The 23,444-nt window shown below is 41.1% G+C and overlaps 2 protein-coding genes across 5 annotated transcripts in view; one reads left to right on the top strand and one right to left on the bottom strand.

Annotated features, from left to right (window-relative positions):
* LOC105383314 (guanine nucleotide-binding protein G(o) subunit alpha) overlaps positions 1 to 23,444 on the bottom strand; it is a 48,925-nt gene that overhangs the window by 5,810 nt on the left and 19,671 nt on the right. For 2 of the 4 annotated variants that reach the window (XM_048627546.1, XM_048627545.1), the window contains exons 3-6: positions 23,255 to 23,396; positions 18,995 to 19,155; positions 4,432 to 4,560; positions 3,062 to 3,191 (exon numbers count right to left, since the gene is read on the bottom strand). In XM_048627546.1, the coding sequence (XP_048483503.1) occupies positions 3,062 to 3,191; positions 4,432 to 4,560; positions 18,995 to 19,155; positions 23,255 to 23,396 (562 nt within the window). Of the gene's footprint in view, positions 1 to 3,061; positions 3,192 to 4,431; positions 4,561 to 18,994; positions 19,168 to 23,254; positions 23,397 to 23,444 lie in introns of all 4 variants that reach the window. The other 2 variants (XM_048627544.1, XM_048627543.1) reach the window with 1 other exon arrangement.
* On the top strand, positions 11,677 to 18,093 carry LOC125489934 (probable cytochrome P450 49a1). The gene is made up of 7 exons (XM_048627547.1): positions 11,677 to 11,787; positions 13,159 to 13,235; positions 13,445 to 13,919; positions 15,892 to 15,970; positions 16,386 to 16,547; positions 17,037 to 17,186; positions 17,961 to 18,093. Exons 2-7 carry the CDS (start codon positions 13,160 to 13,162, stop codon positions 18,069 to 18,071), a joined length of 1,053 nt encoding a protein of 350 aa, XP_048483504.1. The 5' UTR covers positions 11,677 to 11,787; position 13,159; the 3' UTR covers positions 18,072 to 18,093.

Raw genomic sequence — 23,444 nt, 5'->3', positions numbered from 1 at the left:
TTTCGTCATGTCCGTCTGTCCGTCTGTCCGTCTGTCCGTCTGTCACAGCCGATTTACTCGGAAACTATAAGTACTACAGTGATGAAATTTGATGGGAATATGTGTTGTATGAACCGCTACAAAAATATGACACTAAATAGTAAAAAAAAGAATTGGGGGTGGGGCCCCCCATACATGTAACTGAGGGATGAAATTTTTTTTTTCGATGTACATACCCGTGTGGGGTATCAATGGAAAGGTCTTTTAAAATGGTATAAAGTTTTCTAAAAAACATTTTTCTTAAAGTGAACGGTTTTTGAGATATCAGCTCTCAAAGTCGTAAAAAGTATGTCCCCCCCCCTCTATTTTTATAACTACGGGGTATAAAATTCTAAAAAAAATAGAGGTAATGCATGCTAATTAACTCTTTCAACGATTTTTGGTTTGATCAAAGTATCTCTTATAGTTTTTGAGATAGGTTGATTTAACTGTAATTTTGATTTGCTGCTACGGAACCCTTTGTGCGCGAGCCCGACTCGCACTTGGCCGGTTTTTTCCTTTTGAGGTACGGAAGCCTCAAAAAGAATATCGGATCAATCGTTTCGGAGATATGCGTGGACAAACATACATACCAACAAGCATATAAACGTACATAGGTACATAAACATTTATAAAATTTTGAATATTTGTTTATTAGCCCTAATACTCGTATATTGTCATATGTCAATATGGTGCAGTTCCAATAATCTTACATACATACCGAACATATTATATGTACTTACCGAATAGACAATCTTTTTTTGAAATTGATTAAAAAGGTTTATTATCCCTGAATTTAGTAGGAAGTGATGCCATGCTAAAGAATAAAATAAAGCAATTAAAATCAATTCGATACATGGGTCGTGAGTCGTGATCCTACTTCATATTATAAATGCGAAAGTTTGTAAGTGTATATGTGTATGTATGTATGTATGTATGTATGTGTGTATGTTTGTTATTTCTTCACGTCAAAACGGCTAAACCGATTTTAATGAAATTTGGAATGAAGTTAGCTGACACCCTGGATTAACACATATGTTACTTTTTATCGCGGAATTCCCACGGGAAAACTTATTAAGGCGAAGCGAAGCTCGCGGGAACAGCTATTATATTGAAATATTTGTTATTTTTGTATTAGTTTACTTGAGCAAGTAAATATTTAGATTTATCTTTTTGTATAAAAATATTAAGAAAAAATTATTGCCCAGAAATGGATCGCTATTTTTCATTTTTTCGGTAAAGAACTTTTTTAGTAGCATCACTTATAAAATGTCAGAATTCTTTCCAATTAAAAATCAGAGAGTAATGATGAGGGTATTGTCATTTATTTATTTATTTTAGTCATAAACTTTAGGGTAATACTGCAGTAATAAAAGTACACTAGCTTACAGTTATACTAGGGTAATTGAAACTTAAAGCTTAAACCAATTCATTAAAATTGTTTAACATGGATAAAATCTACATCGACGATATTACGGTATAGTATAGTTGGCACCCAAGTCATTTAATGGACGTGGGAATTACAATTCAAATTAGTTATTTATCCACTTCTGTCCTCAGTATTTAAGTTCTATATACGGTGCGATTACACAAATATAATTAATAGCCAACCAACTCAAAAACCTTAGCTCATCTACAAAATAAAAACACAAATTAAAACCTTGCAAGTTAGTATTTCACCTTCCCATATTATATTCTCCACTTTCGTCCAACACCTAGAAATTAAGAAAACAAAATAATGACAACCGAATGTTGTAGTGGTTGGTAATCCTTACTTATATGCCGAAGGTCCCGGGTTCGATTCCCGGCAGGGGCATATATTTTTTAAGACAGGTATTTGTACTCGAGTCTTGGATGTTCCTATGTATCTGTGTAGATCATCTGTCCGATACCAATATTACAGGCTCTGCCTATCTTGGGGTCGGATGGCCGTGTGTGATAATGTCCCCACATATTATTACTACTATATTCAATTCGTGACCTACACTCGCACTCACAGCGGGCTATAGACCTACATAAGAATCGAGTATTTACGCCACAATTACTAAGAACTGAAAGCACTTAAAAGTGTAGGTTTCCTGCATCACGCGATAGCCACAAGTACTCGTATTCATAATGGCAAGGTGTATATTTAATGGGCACAGTGACTAGCACGTTTGCTCTACAATGACTTGTAAAAGTGCCGAGCCTATATTTGGTCAGTGCCTTATTAAAGCGCACCATGTATCAATCACCCACTTGCCATATATGGTGGCTGGCATAGAACGCTAATATGTCTTGAACGAACGTAGATACAAATATTTGTTTAATACTGTTTCTAACTGACTTTAAATTTTCCAACAATTTAGGTATTTGGTCCTGAAGACTTGGAGCCCTTTTCGCCTAACTGTAGAAGATAAAAATGCAATTATGGCAGCTGAATGGCATAATTCCCTCCATCGTAAAAAATAGGATTTTGGTAGGTAGGTAAAGGGCAGAAAGACCTGACCCTTCTCAGAAACATTGTTACTATGAGAAGGGGGTCAGGTTTCTCTGCACCTGACCGTACTTGCAGCATTAAGATATGTTATCTTATGTTTGCTGGACTGATCGATGATGGATATATACTGTAAGTGCATCTCTAGAGGTGAAATAATACATTTCTATGTTGCGTTAGGTTGCGTCCAGGGCGTCAGTCTCCTGTATACGAAATCGTTCAGTAGCGTTTACGTGACATATTTATAAATAAACATACACATTCACAAACCTTCGCCTTCATCTTTCGTGTTAAAAACCCCGCTTTACCCGGTGTGTGCGTGTGTGATTGATAGCCCATAATATTTCCCGGTATATAGAGGTATAGGTGTGTCGTCAGTATTTAACTCCTCTTAAACACTACGGGAAAACCTATTTCACCCTTCAGAGAGATAGCCCATATCCCCCGATATGTCTGTGAGAGAGAAAGAACATAATTTCCATGAAAGTTATCCCGATGTCTGTGTGAGAGAGATAGCCCATACCCCCCGCTACGTGTGTGAGAGAGAAAGAACATAATAGCACATACCGTGGTCTCATCCTCGTGCAGCACCTGGTCGTACTCGGACATGGCCACGCAGAAGATGATCGCGGTCACGTCCTCGAAGCAGTGGATCCACTTCTTCCGCTCCGACCGCTGCCCGCCCACGTCGAACAATCTGGAATTTACGTTCATTATTTGTATAGTATTTTTAAGGTACATCATCATCATCACCTTCCGCCAGTCCACAACGCTGGCCTAGACGGGTTGGTGGTTCCCAATACAAGCAAGCTTGTGCTGACAGAGTTATCGGGTAAGTGGGCAACCCGACTGCAGCAAATGTCCAAAAGCCGCCTATTATACATTGTTCCTTTTTGTAATTTGATTGTTGTTCTTTTTTCCTGAAGCGACTAAGTTTCAGTAACGGTATAGTCAGAACAAGCAACTTGTGATAACGTCATACCTTAATGCTTGAAAATCATTTTAATTACTTCAAAATCTTTTATTTAGAGTTTCAGAGCTTGTTGACACATCTTGAATTAAGCCATTTTTTTGGAAAAGTAGTCATTTCTAAATGTTACTATGATTTCTATATCTTGTGACTCGTTAGCCGTGTCGATGAGAGTTTTTGTAAGAACAAACAAAAGCATCAGGGTACAGGGTGTCAAAATGAGCCATATCAGATACGAGCAGATAAAACATCACCTTATTGCCGATAGCGGGGTTATCGCGGCGTGATGTAACTATCTGTAGCCTTTTTGGCAGGTTTGCGAGAGTTCCCTTTTTAGGCCAAACGTATGAGTGTTATTGAAAGCCTTTGATAAGAATGTTAATAGAAATTATTCATTTTAATTTGAAGGTTGTGTATGTATACTTATTACATACATATCTGTGTATATTGTGAGTAAACTGATAACAGGTAATACTCAGTCCTTGGCTATCCTTACAAGTCACCTGCATGGTCGTCAGATCATGAAAGTGAACGTCCCATGCTGTGCAAACAGCCAGCAACCATATCTTATGCGAATTTAAGTTACCTAATTCTATTACACTTACAATGGGGTATGATAATGGATTGATAATAACTTTTACGAGGTTATACTTACTAAATAAAATACAGAAAAAAAGATTGGCGGCGCTAATGGGGCTGCGGTTGAACCTTTGTATCAATATTGCTGTCTGTGGCAAATAAATTTTTTTCTTAATTTCTTTCTTCAAAAATCGCATGTGCAATAAAGAATAGAAGGTAGTGCGGTAGCCGGCACAATCATCATAATCATCATCATCAGCCAATAACCATTCACTGCTGGACACATACCTTTCCCAAGGAGTGCCACAACACTCGGTCCCTGGCCTTCCTCATCAAGCCACTGCCAGCTACCCGTCTATGGACGTCGGTCCAGCGCACAAATACTCACTTAAAATTAAGGTTTTTGAAGGAGAAGTGCACTTCGACGATGCCGGTGGTCTTGACTCGGGTGCGCAGGATGTCCTGCTCCGTGGGCTGGTAGTCCTTCGCCCCTAACCGGTCCAGATCATCCAGGAAACTGAAATATAAACATAGCGTTGCGTTACTACATGCATTTATCAAACACATAGGAGTAGGAATACATTAGGGCTAAGCGATTAATTTATATACCCCATAGTGGGCGATGTATGGGGCTGATGTCTACCATCCCGTACAAGGCCCGCCTGAAACCCTTCCTTTATTAGCAGGAGACCAGTGACCCAGCAGTAGGGACGTGATGGGATATGATGATGATGCTAGGTATGATGATTGACAAGAAGACTGACTTAAAATACATTGCTGCAATTTACTTTTAGCCCTAGCTCATTTCAAGTTAAAAAGCCTTTCAGTTCGAAGCGAGAATAGCTTAAGGCATTCCATAAGTTAATACATATCTCTCAACTCGGCTCGAACTATCAGTTAACTGGAGTAGCCAACAGTACAGCACGAGTTTGTGGCTGTATATGCTGGTTAAGTTTTAAAGTATTTATCGCGGCCATTAGCACTGCCCTACCAGTTGCACCGCTGCGTCTAAAAGCCGGAGCGACGCCGCCGCATACATATTAACGGGTTCATAACTTTGGCACGCGATCACTGAATACGTTTAACAACCCCGATTCAAATCCATCCACCGCCCACATAACCCACGTTTTCTATTATCTCTACGTATAGCTACAAAACGTACGGTATAGAATGTTGCTGAATCGGGGTGTTTCTGTAGGTACAGTCAGGTCGAATATCTATCTAGGCCTTAATTGAAAGCCCGGTCAGCCGGCCGCGCGAATTTTCCGATGAAAGCCAGCTCTTCTCTAGTGGGTGCACTTTTAAGTGCCTTTGTTAACTGCGACGGAGCTGCTACCGTGAATTTATTTAATAATCTTTTGTATGTTTTATCTTTCAAAAAGCCACAGCTCTACATATAATTCAAATAGCATTGCATAAAATGTATTTTTAGGCTCTACCCAAAAAGGGATACAACACTATCCTCATCCGATCACTACCGGCTTCCTGTCTAAGGAAGTTAGTCCGGCGGTCCGGAGGGACTCCCACGCCACGTTTGCCAGGTCGATACAATGTCTAAATTTAAAATAGTCGATATGGGATATACCGTAGCTTTAACTTTGATTATATCTGTCCTTTCAACAGTTCGAAGAAGGCACGAAGCCGGAACTTAGCGCGTATTGATTTTTCGTTTTTGCAAAGATAATAATATCTTCATCATGAATTCTGTTTGTATTCGAAATACTGTTTGCTTGTTGCGTGAAAAACGTTGGATATCTGCAATATTCCGGGGTCTGTTTCCCTGCTATCACTCGCGCAAAAAAGTGGACAGGTGCGGTCGTCTCTAGCCATATTGATTAGTTAATCCGCTGACAGAATAGACAGCTCCGGTAAAGTTAAAGCCATATTGATAGCAGGGATTTTTTTATTTGAAATTATATTCAATTTAGTCAATCAAGGAACAAAGTACGTAATAATAGTAAATACATAATACCTATGTAGACAGATTGTGTACAGATAGATAGAGTACTCTTTATTTACACAACACAATTCAGATACACCAAACACAATAATAAAATTAACAAGTTGTAACGTCATTACGGTACAGGTAGCCTATGAAGCTGTAATTCAGATGTAACCTATCCTAGGTTGTGACGGAATCTCTGAACGTCGATTGCGGCAAGTTTCAAGGGCGAGTGGATTGCTTTACTTGGCTGGATGCCAGCGGATCGAGCCTCAGTGGGCACCGCTAACTTGGTGTGAAGGAGCCTGAGCCAATCCATGTGGAATAAACACACACAGACGTGAATGTTCACGCCACTCAGAGGGGTAAGCAGGGATTTGCATGATTTCATACCTAGAGGTACATCTATCTCAACTCTTTCATATTCATAACTCCCCACGCGCTAGCTGAGTGCTTGAATTTAGCGTAATCAGTTTATCCGCAAATGTAAAATGGATCACAAATGTGACTTCCACGATAAAGTTTTGCAGCCGAACCACTAACGGGAGTGCATTTTAAGTTGATGTTAAACTAGTAAAGTTTTGTCAGACCAATTTAAAACTTCGCTCCTTATTATAAAAGTGGCCGGCCGGAAACTTACTAGGCAATTTGTACAAAAGCAGCACTCATAATGACTTTTATGTTAATCCATGGACTTTGCGGCTAGATGTCTCGTCCATAAAAAGCACAATCAAAATCTGTGCAATTAGCAAGTTGGCGGCGCAGTTTCATTCAGAGCCCATGCAAAATTTTTCAATGTCGGGACTCGAACCCTGGCCGCGTGCCAGCGCAGGCCGCGCACTAGTTGCTACCCTCCCGCCTCGCCAATGACGTCACGCCATAGAAGCCTAGTCAATAGTAAACGTTCCTTTCCGCGATAATAAAGAAAAAACACTCGTCATATTTACATTATTATTTTTCGGGCGGTGTTTGATCTTGGATACTTCTCGTTAGGGTGTGCAAGCAAGTATTTATTTGCGGAGCTAGTGATGTAACAAAGGCTGAGTAATTAGTTGCAAATAATGTTGGTTAGTGCGGTGTTTGGGCAACAGGTCCGGCGGGCGCCTCCCGCGATCAATACTCGCGCCGCCCGCGCCCCGCGCCCGCCCCGCCCGCGCCCTACTCCTCCACACTATTGGTGCAACGTATCAAAAGACTGACAAACGTAACCGGAGAACCTACGACCCGTGTGTATCTGATGAAGACCGTTGAAGATTCTGTGAAGACAGACAGAGACAGAGTCCTTTATGTAATCATTTGCATCATTTTATCACGCTATGTATAATCGATATGCGAAAACTTTCCCGTTTGCGCTCCGGCCACCGAATAAAAAGTAAAACCGCAAAGTGAATACGAGAAATAGGTTAAACTGTAACAGAGCAGAGATGAGCTGCCGCGAGCAGACTGACATATCTAGACAAAGCCTTCAGAGGGTCGGTGGGGGGGGTTAAAAATAGCCTCGGTTGCTACTACCAGAGAGTGTATTTCAGTTTGGCGAGCGGACAGATTACGTGACGTGGCCGCTGTAACTTGAACAGCGTTTCCGCCGCGTCGAGCCGCCGCTAATCTGTCGACGCGGCGCTCACAGACTATTTAACTCCTTATTCGTCTCTGAACGATCTGTGCCGGTGCTGTGTGAACATTAAAGCTTAACTTTTGTACTGACTCAACGTACGTACACTTTTTATTCTGTTCCGCTCTAAGCCTTACAACGGAAACAAAATAAGAAAAAATCCATTCTAAAGGAAGCGCGCTGCTGTTTCAGGCATTGTGCTTGCTCAAAGCAGGCGTAATACTGAACTATACAGTTGTACCAACATAAGAAAATAAAAATAGAGCGCGGCAACAAGCAATGCTTTATAAGAAACATTTTCAGCTAGAGATTTTGTGGAGAGAAATGGTGGGCAACACAAAGGCGTCGGTGTCCCAACACGCCGAGATATAAAGGAGATAGCACTCATGATTTATTGCTTCCATAAATGTCAACAGTACAACTCAGATAAAGGACATTGGTCGCATAAAACACACGTTGTTTCCATACACGGCCGGGGCTGAAAAGCTCTCTTTCATTATACTGCATTGCAGTGCCTCGGGGGAAACGTCACTCCTGATTCAAGATATAGCCTGCTCATGCGTATCGCACGGATGATTCATTTTTAAACTACCTTAAGTTATTTAATAAGAAATTCATGGAGTGTACATTAATAATAGTAATTTTCAGATTTACTGGAAATAAATATTAATTAGGGCATCGCATAATTTTAATAAAGAGCTCTCCACTCTCCATGCCATAAATCAATTAAGATTAAGATTTATAACAATGCTGTGATAGTAATCTCTAGTACGATTCAAAACAGATGATTTTTAATGGCTAAACGCATATAACGGCTATAAGCACTGAGAACCACAGAGAAAGCTATGTAACTTCAAATTATGGGGAAAAAGCAGCAAATTTTATTTTCCCTTATCAAGATTTGTACTCAATTTTAGATCGGTATAGCCTTAGTGGCAACACAATGCAAAATCGTTTACGTCACGAAACGGGAAAGCCAGGAGTAATTTTAATAATTTAGAAGCTAGGCCGAATATAGTACCTACGTAGGCACTTTACATGTTTATGATTGCCTAAGTATAAATACGGCAAAACCTCTTTCTCCACCTCAATTATAAGAAAAAAAAACTATTCCGCCTTTTGAACTTACACAGTAGCCAGACAAACGATCCGGTGTTTAGTCGCCTATTCGAATACAATATTCATAAGCGAATGGCTTTAATGGCCGCCCCACTGACATGGGCAGTTCAATCGACAACGCTAGACATGTATTTTTAAACAATTCCTGTTTCAAGCGGCGCTGAATAAATGCTTTAATTATTGTTTTAGGTGATCGTTTTGAAGTAGGCATTAAGCCTCTGTCTTCGACCTTATTATAGCCACTATAAATTTTAAAAGCATTTAAACAATTATTCACACCTGTGTTATTGGAAATACGTGAGTAGTTACGTCCAATGGAAGCTTGTTATAAATAAAGTCTCAATTAGATTTAAATATTCCTTTAGTTATTGCTATGAACATGGAGAAGCTGTGTTATTGGCTGCCAATAATTATATATTCCGAGTATTAATAGTCGGTTGTCATGTCAGTGGAGCTAGTTTCATCGTGTGAAAATAAATATAATGCTGCCATTGTGTAAAACCCCACGTGCAATGGGAAACTATTGGGAAAGGGCTATGAGAATTGACACTAAAGAGTCCGATGACAAGCGCCGTCGCCGTTTCAAACTGAAATTCATATGCAGTTGCACAATTTCACGACGACAATTTCGCAATCATGCGTGTACTCGTTACTCGCTTGTTGAAAGATGCAATTTTCCAAGCGTTTGAACAACCACTATTTACGTTACAAGTATCCACCCGGCAGGCGAACCGATTTTATGCTTAGTTTAATTGTATTGCTCAAACATAAACAGCGTATTAAAGTTGTGACGTCAGCAGCGGGCGGAATAAACAGAGATTTTGAATTTAGAACTGTAGAATTGCGTCGGAATCACCGAAACAAATGCGGATAACACTGGCCGGAATAGACATTCCATAAATTTGAATTCGGAATCAGTTTTGTTAATCTTTTTCTTGTTGTGGCGGACGCGATGTAAACGATCCGAGTACAAGGGCTCCCTTGTGGACGTGGCGCTCGCATCCGTCGGGAGTTCCACATGTCGACATTAATCGAATAACTACTGTCTTGTTCAGACATCCAGCAATCTAGCTGATTACACGCCTGATATCCGATTCATTACGCGTTAACATTGACATGGCTGACATTTGCCGCTAATTCTACATTTCTTACGATTGTAGCAGTTCCGTTTACATGTTCAGCAAGGTCGGTAATTGAATGATTCATTCACGTTTTTATTTCAGTACGGGTTGTTTTCACCAGACTCAATCCAATCACAGCTGTCCCATTATACAAACATATTACTATCTTTTGTAACACTTGCCAATTTGTAAATATGATACATTCTGCGATTATGTATTAGAAATATATACATAATGTTAGTTAATATAAAAAGATAAAATATTGTATGTTTCGTTCATTGTTTTTTATGTGTATTACAATAATGGACCCTGGTTGCCCGAAATATATAAATAATAATAATTAACCCAAGGAAATAATCGGCAATGGAGCAGCGACGACGAATTGAGTGTCGGCAATAGGTCTCTCGACCTCAGTTGATAAAAAAATAATCATACGAAGTCTAACAAATCGCAACACCACAACCACACCAGTGCTAATAAAGAGGCGCGCTAAACAGACAGCGTTGCGAGCAGCCGTGATGAAAAGCGTCGCCCCGACCGGACGAGGCAATCGTCGGCGGCTCCCCACAACACACAGCTGTTATCATCAGTTAACTACGCCGGTGCGAGCTGGCCAGATCTACGTGACTCACTAGTTGCGTCTAATGTTCTTTGCAATTCGATGGCAGCTCACATTGATGACTTTTTGTAAGCGGAGGCTGTATGTGTATTGATAATGATTCATTATATTCCCGGTTTTAATGCGTATTTGTAACAAAGACCTTTGTAAACTAAGCAGCTAACCGCAAACCGCTAGTGGCGTACTTAATAGGAACATCAGCGATTGTCCTCGTGTTGCGAGTCTTATACAACTACTATAGTACATGTAGCTCCATTGAGGCGGCTCGCCTAATTGGCCTGTAGCGTCAGAGGGATGACGCTGCCGTATTGTACCGAGCTACACCTATTAATGTCAGGAGACCCTGACGATCGCAGCCGCCTGAATAAGTTATACGTCCTAAGTTGTAGGGAAAGGGAGACGGTTCAGTCCACCACCTACGCCTTATTGATTTGTCATTTCCAAATCGGAAATGTCTAGAATGTACAAGGTACATTGTGTCCACAGCCGCCCACCGACGGCGATGACTTGCAAATATTCACGTTTCCTACCAGGTCGGTGCTAATCGCTGTTATCACACAGCGACGTCCCACATCGGGCGGCCACGGTCGGGTGGCGGGTTGCGACACGAGGATGGCCCCCACCGCGACCGCGGGCCGGGGCTGCGGGCACATTGGTGCGTGAGGCGCAATGAGCGGCGCGCGTTGCTTCTCCTACATGCCGGGGCCGCGGCCCCTGCCGCTGCTGGGCAACTCCTGGAGGTTCGCGCTGAACCGCAAGCCGTGGCGCACGCGGGCGCTGGACGTGACGCTGTGGAGCCTGCGCGCGCTGGCCGGTGCGGGAGGGGCAGCCAAGGTGGCCAAGCTGTTCGGCCACCCGGACCTGGTGTTCCCGTTCTGCGCGGAGGAGACGGCGCGCGTGTACCGCCGCGAGGACACCATGCCGCACCGCGCCGTCGCGCCCTGCCTCCGACACTACAAGCAGGAGCTAAGGAAGGACTTTTTCGGTGACGAACCTGGATTGATTGGCGTGTAAGTGGATATTTTTCATCTTATTTATTGGGTTATAAAAGTGGAAGGGCGTTAAAGTCTGAATAAGGACGAATTCCATGTTCAGCACATGTGGTATGAATGAATGGCGCCACCCGTCGCATATAAGGCAAACCGTGTCAATGCAGTATCATGTATCATGTGCACAAATGCCTACCAGTAGTAAAGTGTAATTTCCCCCCGCAGACACGGCGAGGCGTGGTGGCGGTTCAGGTCGAGGGTGACCAAGCACGTGGTGGCTCCCGAAGCGGCTCGCGCCTCCGTGCCCGAGCTGGACGCAGTCACCACAGACTTCGTACACAGGTATGTAGATAACACGCCATCACTTACTGATATGATAAGATAAGCTTCAACAACTTACCGGTATGCAGTTTTATCTCATGCGCGCAAGTACGTTCGAACCAGAAATGGTCAAGAGAATATCGGAATATGTTTAAACAGTATGAGTCAACGAGATCTCCTCGATGTGTGCACGTGCATAATGATTCAGTCATAATCTATGCGCAAATACTGACCGGTTCAATACTTCCATTTAATTGCTGAATAGTTTTAGTCACGGTCTTTTTAGCCCGATGTTAAACAATATGATCTAACAGATGTCAGGGTGAATTATAGAGTTGTGGTCAGAAAAAGTGGACAGTGAATATACTGACCAGTTTTCATAACGCAACTAATCGGTGGGATCATCGCTAACACTGCATAATATGTGCTGCAAGTGTAATAAATATGTAGGTACGGTATAAGTGTTGGGTTCGCTTCTTCAGTGGGCCGGAGAACAGTTTATTATAGCTGCATGACGCCACGGCGTGTAACGTTTTACATTCCGTCAGTGATATCGATCGAGAGATATTAGCGCGCTATGCGGAATTTGCCATAAGAACTCGAGATGAGTTGCATACACGCCATTGGAATATATTCAGCTCGCGGAAAGAAGTTGAAGGATACCTATCCTAACTAAATAACGATGTCTTCTATAAGCCCTTTGTACTAACTGAGGGACTTAGATAGTACTTAGCTAAAGATATCTCGAAGTGAAATGGTAATAACAAAAGTTTAGCCAATGGATAAGTATGAAGTAGTGAACTGAAATGTACGAAGAAGTTAGAAAACTGTTCGACCGATGACGCAAAGCAAACATCCAAACACCAGACAGTGTATAAATCGCATCATCTCGTACGAAAAGTGCTTACATAACGGCGATAAACTGAGCTCTAATGAGCCGACGTGCGGTCCCCTTGCCCGCACTCGCGTGCACAAAAATATGGACAACTAGTTCAACAGTTCCGCGGTATTCCACGCTTGAGTGCCACTAGTAAAACTGCCATATTTGCATAGCACAACAATGCTTTATTTCCATGGCGATAAGGCGTAAAACATGTTGATTCCGGTAATGTCGCTCTGAGAATCACGGGCAAGTGGGCACATCCCGCGCGTCTCAGACTGCGATCGCATTTTGTTTTGGCCACTTTGTTTATGACTCACTGCGGTCACCACACTACTCATACATTTGTTTAATGAAAGATGTTTTTGTGCGAATGATTAATTGACGCGAACAGTCGTTAGTTTAGCTCGTACAGGAAACTTTTACAGTTACAATTTACGAATGAGGTTAATGATATAGAAAATAAGTAAGCAGAGCGGGCGGTTCGTTATAAAATTCGATTTCTCTTGCAGAATGGAGGGCTTGATCGATGAAAAACGCGAACTGCCAAAGGACTTTCAGACGGAACTCTACAAATGGGCCCTCGAGTGTAAGCACCACTTCCAACCCAAGTTGCTTTCTTTCAAACTTCTCTTTATCGCCTTTGCGTTTGAATAAACATTTACCTACAAAGTAAATCGATACGGAATTGAGGGCTATTATAACGATAACGGCGCGAAGAAATGCTTCGCACCGACTATCACTGATAGGTTTTATGAACTTTGCAAGGTTAATTTTCTAATAGGTGTATTTTTACAGGTGTCGGAGCATGGGCATTGGGTACAAGATTGGGTTGCTTGAACGAAGACGACGCTGCAGCGAGGGAAATTATCCGTTGCATTCACGGATTTTTCCATAGCGTGCCCGAGTTGGAGCTGTCTGCACCTTTGTGGCGGCTCTACCCCACCCCCGCATACAACACCTACGTAGAGGCGCTGGACGCCTTCAGATCGCTCTGCTTGAATAGACTGACTGATAAAGGTGTGTGCGCGAAGATAGCGCAAACTTCCGGAGAAAAGGTGGCGGCGATCCTGGCGCTCGATTTACTGCTAGTCGGCGTGGATACGACCGCCGCGGCCGCAGCCAGCACTTTCTACCTTCTAGCTAAGAATAGTAGAGTTCAGAATCGCCTACACAAGGAATTGGATAAGAATTTACCACAGGACAGAGTTCTCACGAGCAAGGATTTGGATCGGTTGCCGTATCTGCGTGCCTGCATAAAAGAAGCTTTAAGGTGAGTCCTATTTCATGTTACTCGGATTTCGATCCGAATCCGTGACAGGTGCAGATAATCGCACTTTCTAGTCTAGACAGCCGTGGCGCAGGGTATTGTGTTAATTTGATTTATGGCCTGAGTTTCTTGCATCGTGTATGAGCACTTTCGCACTATCTTATTGCCAGTAGGGAATACGTTGTCTATTACCGTTCGTATGTGACGTCTTTACGTACTTGTATGAGCAAGATGGTATAATATTGACATTAAACGATAATAAAGAGGGGCGTTCATTCTGCCAAATTGAACTCTATTCCATCGTGATGAGGATGTTCTCTGACCAAACTGTAGAACTGTGTAACGATTGCAATAAACGATTCTGTTGCACACCACAAGATGGCCATCGGTCAATATTTATTATATATCAATATGGAAACATGTACTCAGCAAATCACGGACGTTAACGTAAATAAATAAAACTGGTAGAGTCAATATAAATAGGTAAGTAAACGGTAAATTTCCGATTTGCGGTTAAATTGATCCAAATACCATATATAAGAGGAAACGTTTGCCATTTCCCTGAAGAATTTCGAGAAACTAAATATTCAGCCATACACACACATTGGATAGGTAACGTCCTGAAATTGATTGAGACTGATGCTATCAGCAGGGCATTGTACCTCCAGCTCCATTGTGATTGGCTGATTTGTAAGCCGTTTATCTGATGGACCACTCAACTGACGCAAGTACTGAGTTTCGGTAGTTTCCTTCCTTCTCCGGATTAGTTTTGCGAGGGTTTAAAAGTATTCTGTGTACATGCTATAATGTTGGTATGTACAAGCTAATCTCTGATGTATTTTAAGAGAGGTACAATTAATTCTCTGCTTTCGGAGCATGAGACCATTCGGAGGAGGTTCGAATTTCGCCCAGGGCAAATCCTAGGATGGGCGCTTGTGTCTGGTTGTTGTTTATACATTCGTGGTTTCGATGAATAAATATGATATTTAGCCATATGTATTTGGTTACAAATTGTTGACCACAGAGGCCTACCGCTGCATAAGATGATCCACAAGAATGGAACTCGACTCTGTTCATATAAACAACATAGTTTTGCGGTTATAAGTGTTAGGTACAACTCAAACACATAACAAAACTCTACTAAGTAAAATTAATAGGTACATTTTGAAACAAATTGAACACTTTGTGTATCTAAAATACAGGAAGCTTGCGCAATGCATTATGTCTTGGTCTAGGTACCACATTAAAGTCAAGTCTAAACATAGATTAGTCGTGGCAGTGCATAATGTACGCCAGTCGAAGTAAACCGACACGCCCAATACAGACGTTACATTACAGAATATAGCAGCCTGTTGCACTAAAAGAGTTTCGTATTTACTTTTGTTATCCACCAATCAAATATTGGTTGGAAGACTTGGAAGAGATTGCTTTTTTGCAACCGACTTTGTATACCTACTTATTTATCATTATAAGTAAATAAAAACTTGCTACATGTCAATAAATATACAAATGTATCATGAATAAAACTCTTATAAATCGCTCCATATAGAATCTAGGCAGATAAATCCAGGTATCATCATCCCTCTTTTGTCCTTCAATCTCCTACAATAACGAACTCATATAGAATCCTCTTGTGAAATTTGACTGAACGTGAAAGCTAGAGCATCAAACTGCACTGTAAAATTTAAGGGGTCAACCTAGTGACTAGTGTGACCGGTCCCAAGAATGCGCCTTGACAAGCGCCTGACACTAACATCATTACTCGGTTTTGCTCTGTTTCCTCCACCATTATATAACTACTGGCAAGCGACATTGTGTAACTTGCACTTACACTAGCCAATTATTTAAAGAAGTGTTCTAACACATGTCATCGTGGTAATAGACATTTATTGTGTGTTTACTGCGGTCATGGTCTGTTGTCTTTAGTACTCTTTAGCCTCATTTTGTGTTTGTGTAACTTTCAGCTTGGTTTCAGAATAAAGCCAGTCATCTTGGGAAACGGCCGCTGTCTGCAATCTGACACCGTCATCTCCGGATATCAGGTTCCAAAAGGGGTGAGTTCATACTTTTTTCATTGTATCGAACATGATAAAGGCTGCTGAAGTTAATAGGTGTCTTTGTTTGTCACATGAACTTTTAGACTTCAGGTCCTTAACCTTAAAAGTAATAGCCAAATTGCTATAGACTTTATACACTCGCGTGCAATGGAAACCCACGAAATGTCGGACCAAATAAATCTGATTTTTGTAAACATTCAATTTAAAATTTGATTACAATATTTACGTTTTGATTTGGTTATATTCTGAAGCTGTTAAGTGTTCTTCAATATTGCAGACGAGGTCATTAAGTTAGTAGTCTTTTCCGTTTAGGAGTAATTTGATGCTATTTCACTCTCTTATTCTTTGCTCGCTATTGTTTTTCCTCTAAACAAAGTAACCAATAATCTAATCAATCCAATCACATTTCCAGTCGCACATAGTGTTCCCGCACTACATAATGTCGAACGAGGAGCGCTACTTCCCTTCCCCCGAGTCTTATGTCCCGGAGCGGTGGCTCAAGGACCACGTGGACCAGCAGGCCGGGGGCCGAGGAGCTTGTCCATACAAGGGCAAAGAGGCGGAAGAGAATGAGGTAAATATGGAAGTTGGTGCCATTGCAACACCCTAACTTTTCCATATGCCATGTATTTGTTGCAACTGTACCGAATACTTAATAGTTTTCATTGACGGCGGCAAGCCTTTCATAGTGGAGACAGGGAAGGTCTAGTTCAACTTTGACTTCCTTAAGCTTAAGTAATCATAAAAATAAGTGCTGCTATAAAATTTCTTACGACTTTTTAAGGCCGCGTTGCATAATACCTATACGATAGGATGAACAGAGGGAAAACTTCTGCTAGTGGCATCACACTCCTAGCCCTGTCACTGGTCAATATCATACACATTCCTCAACTCATCTCCGGCAGACACGCACCCTACGCCTTTAATCAGTGCTGGAGACCGCATCACTAAATGATGCCGTTGGCACAAGCCAAAGCTAACTTTATCCAATCGCATTACAGGTTCTGCGAAAGGTTTTATTCAGTGAATCGTTCGTTCTCTACATTGTGTTCCCTGTTCCCAGGTGGGGGCTGGCGCGCATGCGCGGGCCGTGTGGCTGAGGCAGAGGGAGACGGGTATACACCCGTTCGCGTCGCTCCCGTTCGGCTTCGGGCGACGGATGTGCATCGGGAAGCGCTTCGCGGAGACCGAGCTACAACTCCTGCTGGCCAGGGTGAGACGTCTGCTTATTTAGTTGACTGTGCGATGTTGACTTGCCAACTTGATTATAGCTAAGTTTGAGGTTAAGATACACCCAACACATAGGGGATATGTTACAGACAGTCTTCCAGTTAGATACATAAGTAGGCATAGAAAATGAGCTACTGCTTTCATGACCTAGTAGGTAAATAGTGTTTTTGAGTTAATTCCAAGTATAAATACCTGTCCATCAAGATAATTGCTAAAATAAAGGGCAAAGGGGCTAAGGACAATGCATCATAATAATAGTTAAAAGTACATTTTAATCATCGTTTAAGGCCGGGCGGGGCTCACGAAAAGAGGTGGACTAGCACGCGACACCCTAAAAATTCCGTTACAATAATTAATTATGCCTTTATAGCGTGCTTACGGAAATGGCACAATAGCCTTTATTTTACCTTCAGGGGGTTTTCAGTAATCAGAAGCTACGGGCGTTAATTCCTTGACATTCTTCTTGGGGTTAAACCGGCATAAATGAATGCATGAAAATATAAGCCGGTATTGACGTCAGCGGTTTCTGTGTAAACAGCGATGTCGGTCGCAACCTTTGAAAAGTTCTGATTCAGCTCTGACTACCCCTATTGGGGATAAGCCTTGGGCCACAAGATATTTCAGTGTCACGAGTGAAAATCTTTCCTCAGATTCAGCATCAGCTTTGTGGTAGAAGTGCGGTGTTATTTGTTTGTCGTGACGTTTCTTTTGCACACACTCCATCTAGTTGGTACTAAAGTATCGTTGTTTTTTGCAGACGTTTCACCGGTACACCGTCTCATGGCAGCACGATGACTTGACCTACAGCGTCACCCCAACGTATATACCTAACGAGCCGCTTCAGTTCACGCTACAGCCGAGGAGATAAAGGTCCACTAAAGAAATTGAGCATTTACCATTTTTGCAGGCGGATTGGATATCTATATTGAAAGAACCAATAAGCACATTTTCTAGCTACAGATGTCTAGATAGATCTAATCTAATACGGCAGTTGTCTTGCAAGAATGAAAGTAGTATAGAAATGTAGGTGAGATTGATTATGGATTGCCCCGTGAAGGGGTTAAAGTAAAATTACGATGTAAAAAGAAAGTACATGAGTACAACGATCAAATAGAAGAAAATCTACCAAAGACAATTTCTAATACATAATTATGTAGTGAGTAAACAGTACTATAACCGATTTTTATTGTACATAGACAAAAATAGGCATTAGGTACCACCGTTTTAATAATTAACTTGTTTGTCATTTTAAAATGTTACAGGTATGTCTATTGTGTACGTCCATTTTTGATACGTTTTTTCGCACGGCAAATGTTTCAACTACCATACATTATATAAGTATTGAGATATTTTTAGATAGCTGCAAGAAGTTGTATTCTAAGATTAGAATATTAAGATTTATCAATAAACAGTTTTTTTGTTTGCTTGAATTTTCTTTACAAATTCCTAAAGGTAGCTAGCTGTTTATAAATAATGATACCATATGAGATTGTTTGGTTGTACAGACATTTTAACAAATCAATGCTGTGCATATAAATATTATCCGAAGGAATATGTAACTACACATGGTACCAACCAACCTTATCTAGCTGTACGCATACTTAGGCATAAAAATTTGTAATCAGCCAGCTCTTCAAACATCCAGGTTTGTCTATGACAAACCTCCAAACACTGGCCAAAATAAAAGAAAATGCACTCACTATTTGGAGGAGAACCATAGACAAACCTTCTTTCCAAACGGCCAGTGTTTGGAGGAAAGGTTAAGAAAAAAAGAAAACAAACTGCACTCACTATTTGGCGGAGTCATTGAGCTGGTACTCGTTGGAGCGGCCGAAGCACTCCTGCACGCCGGGGTCGGCCCACAGCCGCTTCATGGCCGCCAGCAGCTCCTCGCTGAACGGCTCGGTATCCTCCATGCGTTGTATCACATCGAATACCATCTTGCCGTCGCTCTGCAATGCAAGCTACGGTAATAAGGGGAGACGGGAGGTTAGTTATGCTGGTCACCCTTTTATGCACGGTTATTGGGATGGGGGAGCCAAGAAAATAAGGTTTGAAGCTGTAGTGAATACACATTAAAAAGGTATGATTTGATGGTAAAGAAAATAAGGTAAATAGCTAACCTATGTTTAAAACAGAAGGACTTCCAATTTATCGGTAATATCTGATTTCATGAAACTCAATTTAATGCGTAGTAAGCTTTTATTCGCTCAAAATTCAGGGATATAATAGAACAGCATATCACTTCGACTACTTTATTTTCTTGGTCTCAGTATACAACATAAAAGCTACAGGGTTAACAGCAACTAAGGGAAACACAATAACAGAATAAAGCAACATATTATGGACATAATAATATATTAAGTACTATTATACAACTATTCTAGTCCCTACTTTCAGGTTTGAATCATATCTGTAGATATGATAATGATAGAATTAGATGAGTTATTTATGTGGAAATATAGACATAAATAAATTATTGCTTTTCTTGTTAAATCTCTTAACAAAGTTAAAGCGTGGATAGTAACAAACCAAAGAAAGTAGGAACAATTCTGTTTTTTTACATTTTACATATTCTATTTGATCGATAAGAAAATATAAAATCATCTTGTTAATATGCAGCTACTAACCAGAGTTCAAAGTACTCGAGTGCAATGCAACTAGTAAACACTTGATACCTCGCTAATCAGATTATCTATCCTTTTAGCAACGACTATCCATACTGTGCACATACTAAGCACCTACTTTCCAACTTTTCTATTTCGAAATACAGTTAACATTGACGTGAGGCTACTGACCACTTCACACCACTTAGGTTCTATTAAATACGTGCATTTGTTGCGTATGTTATTGTTAATGCCCGAACTGCAATAAATATAAGGATTTCCCAGCAAGATACAAATTTTTGCCAATTCCTACGGGAAAATATAGTATTTTACTGCATTTCAGTAGGTACTAAATGTATGTTGTATGTACATTTCTATATTATTTATTTATTTAACAGCAATGCAAAGGGCAATAACTTAGCTACCGGAGATCATATCAGGAAAATATTATGTTTTCCGTGTCACTAATTGCTAAACACCTACTAATGTACCTACTCATGATGCATACAGACAATGTCTACAAAATAAACCTTAATAACTTTATTAGCACTGTTTATTATTCAATCCGGCAAGTAAACGAGACACGAATACTGAAATCCATATAGATGCTAAACAGTGTGAGAGCAGGACGGCTATCTGTTTAACGATTAGGTACACGCTCGATACACTTGCACATCACATCAATGTCGATGTCGGCAGCCACTCCTGTTATCGCATCCCTCAAACAGATAACAGCAAATGCTTTCAAGGCTTTGATTGACGGGGCCATTCACGCGTCACCCGTGACTCACGCCGCAATTCATACGCAAAATGGCGGAGGAAAAGCGCCTTTATTTCCGAGAAAATTAAACTACAGCCACCCCCGCGGCTGTCAAATAGGAAACGATTTAAGGCGCGTCATACCGATTTAGATATCCATCGCTGTTTGAAGGTTGGGCACCGAATACTCGAAGCTAGGAGCGCGGGCAATAGATGTCGTTGTGAGCCGTGCGAGGGAGATCACGGGTCGTTTTGTTAAATTACATTTTCAGCTGCGTTGCGCAACGACCGCTAGAGGCGGCAAATGAGACTGTGACGTCAGACATAGATAGGTACTACGGATGGAGGCTTACAAGAAGATGATAACCCGATAAGATATTTTATTCAAAAGCAATACAAACGCTACGAAAAATACAGCAAATACACTATATTATTATCTTGTCTCAATAAAACTACACGTAGGTACTCAGCCGATTGCCAGCTGCATAATGTACCGTGTATGCGCCAATCAATTCAATAAAAGCATGATAAGGGTAACAAATAATGGACGAGCCATCGAGTGCACAGTGCAGTGGCGGAATAAGCAACTGTGGGGCGCCTTTATGAATAAATATGCGATATCGATCCCAGTCCGACGCCCGTCGCCGGCTCATTTCGGAGAATCCAATCCAATACTCGCGGCGCCTTATTAGGTACGACTTATTGCTTATACACGCTAGTCGTGCCGCTAAAAAGTTTTATTGCGATCGAAAGAAACCTGCTAATCGACTAATTACAATTTACCATCTAGTTAAAACGCGCTTTCGATAATCAATCAAGCACGTTTGGAAAGGCAGTTTCGTTTGTGTTCTTCCAATTATTCAATCGATGGATGGTGGAGTTTGCACGAGGATGGTAAATCGATGCGCGTGTCAAACCACGTAACAATGGACTTCGACGTCCTTCAGTACCGAGTCTCATTCAATTATTCTCACTGTGAATGTCGTCGGGAGGTCACTTGGCCGTCCAACCTCGGCTGATGAGGTCTTACTGCCCCTAGAAGCCCGACTATACAAAATAATCTAACTTAATTAAGTTTTGTAGCTGTAATTTTATTGATGAAGTAACTTTTTGTTTACTGGACACCCGCAATCAAAGTAGAGCAATATTTTCAAAATGGATACCGTTAATGAGTCTCCATTTTTCATTTAATGAAATTACACTAGCTTTCAGAGTAGAGCGTGAATCATGAATAGCCAGTTGGCTAATAACTAGTAACCCAATTTATATTGGAGTCACTCAATTTGGCTTGTTTGTTTGTAATGAACTAATATGGCATATACACTGCCGGGCAATGAAAAAGTTCCACTCACAAAATGCCGACACCAAAGGACCCCAATTTTTTCAGAGATTTAATTTAAAATTGGAACAAAATATCATCCTGTTTGTGGTAACATCCTGATGATCCCTCTATTAAATGTACTTAAATTTTGCAGAACACGTCATTAAGCTAGCCATTTCCGTTAAGAAGAAATTTGGTGTTTATCTCAGTGGAACCTTTTCATTGCCCGTAAGTGAATACTATAGGTACATAGCTAGCAGATATATAATATTAAAATCTCAGTAAGATGTTGTAACTAAAAGTTTGAAGCATCATAATGGCATCCGACAGCACTTAGCGATCCGTAAATTGGAAGATCATTTGAACTGACGTCTATTTATAGAATTTTAAAGTATGAAATATTCACCGAACTTTAAGATCAGTAATGTAAATGTAGGTACATCACAATCTTGATAACACACATTGCCATTGTGTCTAAAATAAACAGAAGGACATGCAGGATGAAAAGGATAGATGTGGCAGCATGAGCATGACCAAACAGTTGTTATACCTGTCCTAACTGCACCATTTTTTTCTATTATTAGAAAATTTATTCCTAAATAAAGTACCTTAAACCTTCCTATAGATATCCTTCTATTTCTTAACTGTCAGGCTAACGAAAATAGATATTTGATTATGTCTGATTTCACGGCAAACAAAGGGGTTAAAAAACTGAGCGAAAATTGATTCGGCCGTTTGGAAGCTACAGATACTATAATACACAGATACGTGGTACTTTTAGCACCGCTGTTGCCGTGCCGGCGACTATCAAAAAGAGAAAAGCTCTTAATATTTACACTCGATTTTCAGCAGACAACATGCACTGTCACTCAATGATTACTACCACGATAGAGAAATAAATGTACAAATAAAATATACGTGTTAAACACATCGAATTCTGTTGACATTCACACGAACAACAAGCTAAGGTTATCTTCGGAGAACAAAACAGTGCATCTCCGTAGTATGTATAAGTATTGAGCATAGTGAAAAGCAATGTAAGTGATAATAATAAAGAGAGTCTTTGAAATCTGGTCAGGAAGCAAACTAAACTAAAGCTTAGAATACGCAATTATGTACCATAAATGCATAGATTAATTGTCAAGTCATCTGAAAGCAGACTAAACAAATTCGTTTTTAGTTTACTTGGCTCCAACGAGAAAACCTCCCTCGCATACCTAGCATGGGACTCAAGGCACGCGACAAGACGTGAAAAAGTTTTGCGCCGCGCTCGCTGTGTGACTTTGTAAGCTGCCCAAAACATTGATCACCTGTCGTCGTCCTCATCTTGCGTCCCGTGCTATCTCCACAGGCTCCGACACTCACCTCGCGGTCCTTGTTGCCGTACGTGATGCCGAGGTTGGGCATGGCGCGCAGGATGGCCACCAGCGACTGGATCGTGTTGCTGTACACCACCGGCCGGTACTGCTTGAAGTCCTCGTTCGTGAACCCGCTCTCGTGGATGATTCTGCGGAGAACGGGGGTTTTAAATGTTTCATAAACAATATACAAACAA

The sequence above is a fragment of the Plutella xylostella genome, chromosome 19, assembly GCF_932276165.1.
Source record: "Plutella xylostella chromosome 19, ilPluXylo3.1, whole genome shotgun sequence".
Classification (NCBI taxonomy): domain Eukaryota; kingdom Metazoa; phylum Arthropoda; class Insecta; order Lepidoptera; family Plutellidae; genus Plutella; species Plutella xylostella.
This window is presented reverse-complemented; position numbering and strand designations above follow the sequence as displayed.

Coding starts and splice junctions, on each gene's coding strand:
- LOC125489934 (XM_048627547.1), top strand. CDS start 13,160: ATGGAGGGCTTGATCGATGAAAAACGCGAACTGCCAAAGGACTTTCAG. Junction 13,920..15,891: donor TGCATAAAAGAAGCTTTAAG/GTGAGTCCTATT, acceptor GCTTGGTTTCAG/AATAAAGCCAGTCATCTTGG. Junction 15,971..16,385: donor GATATCAGGTTCCAAAAGGG/GTGAGTTCATAC, acceptor TCACATTTCCAG/TCGCACATAGTGTTCCCGCA.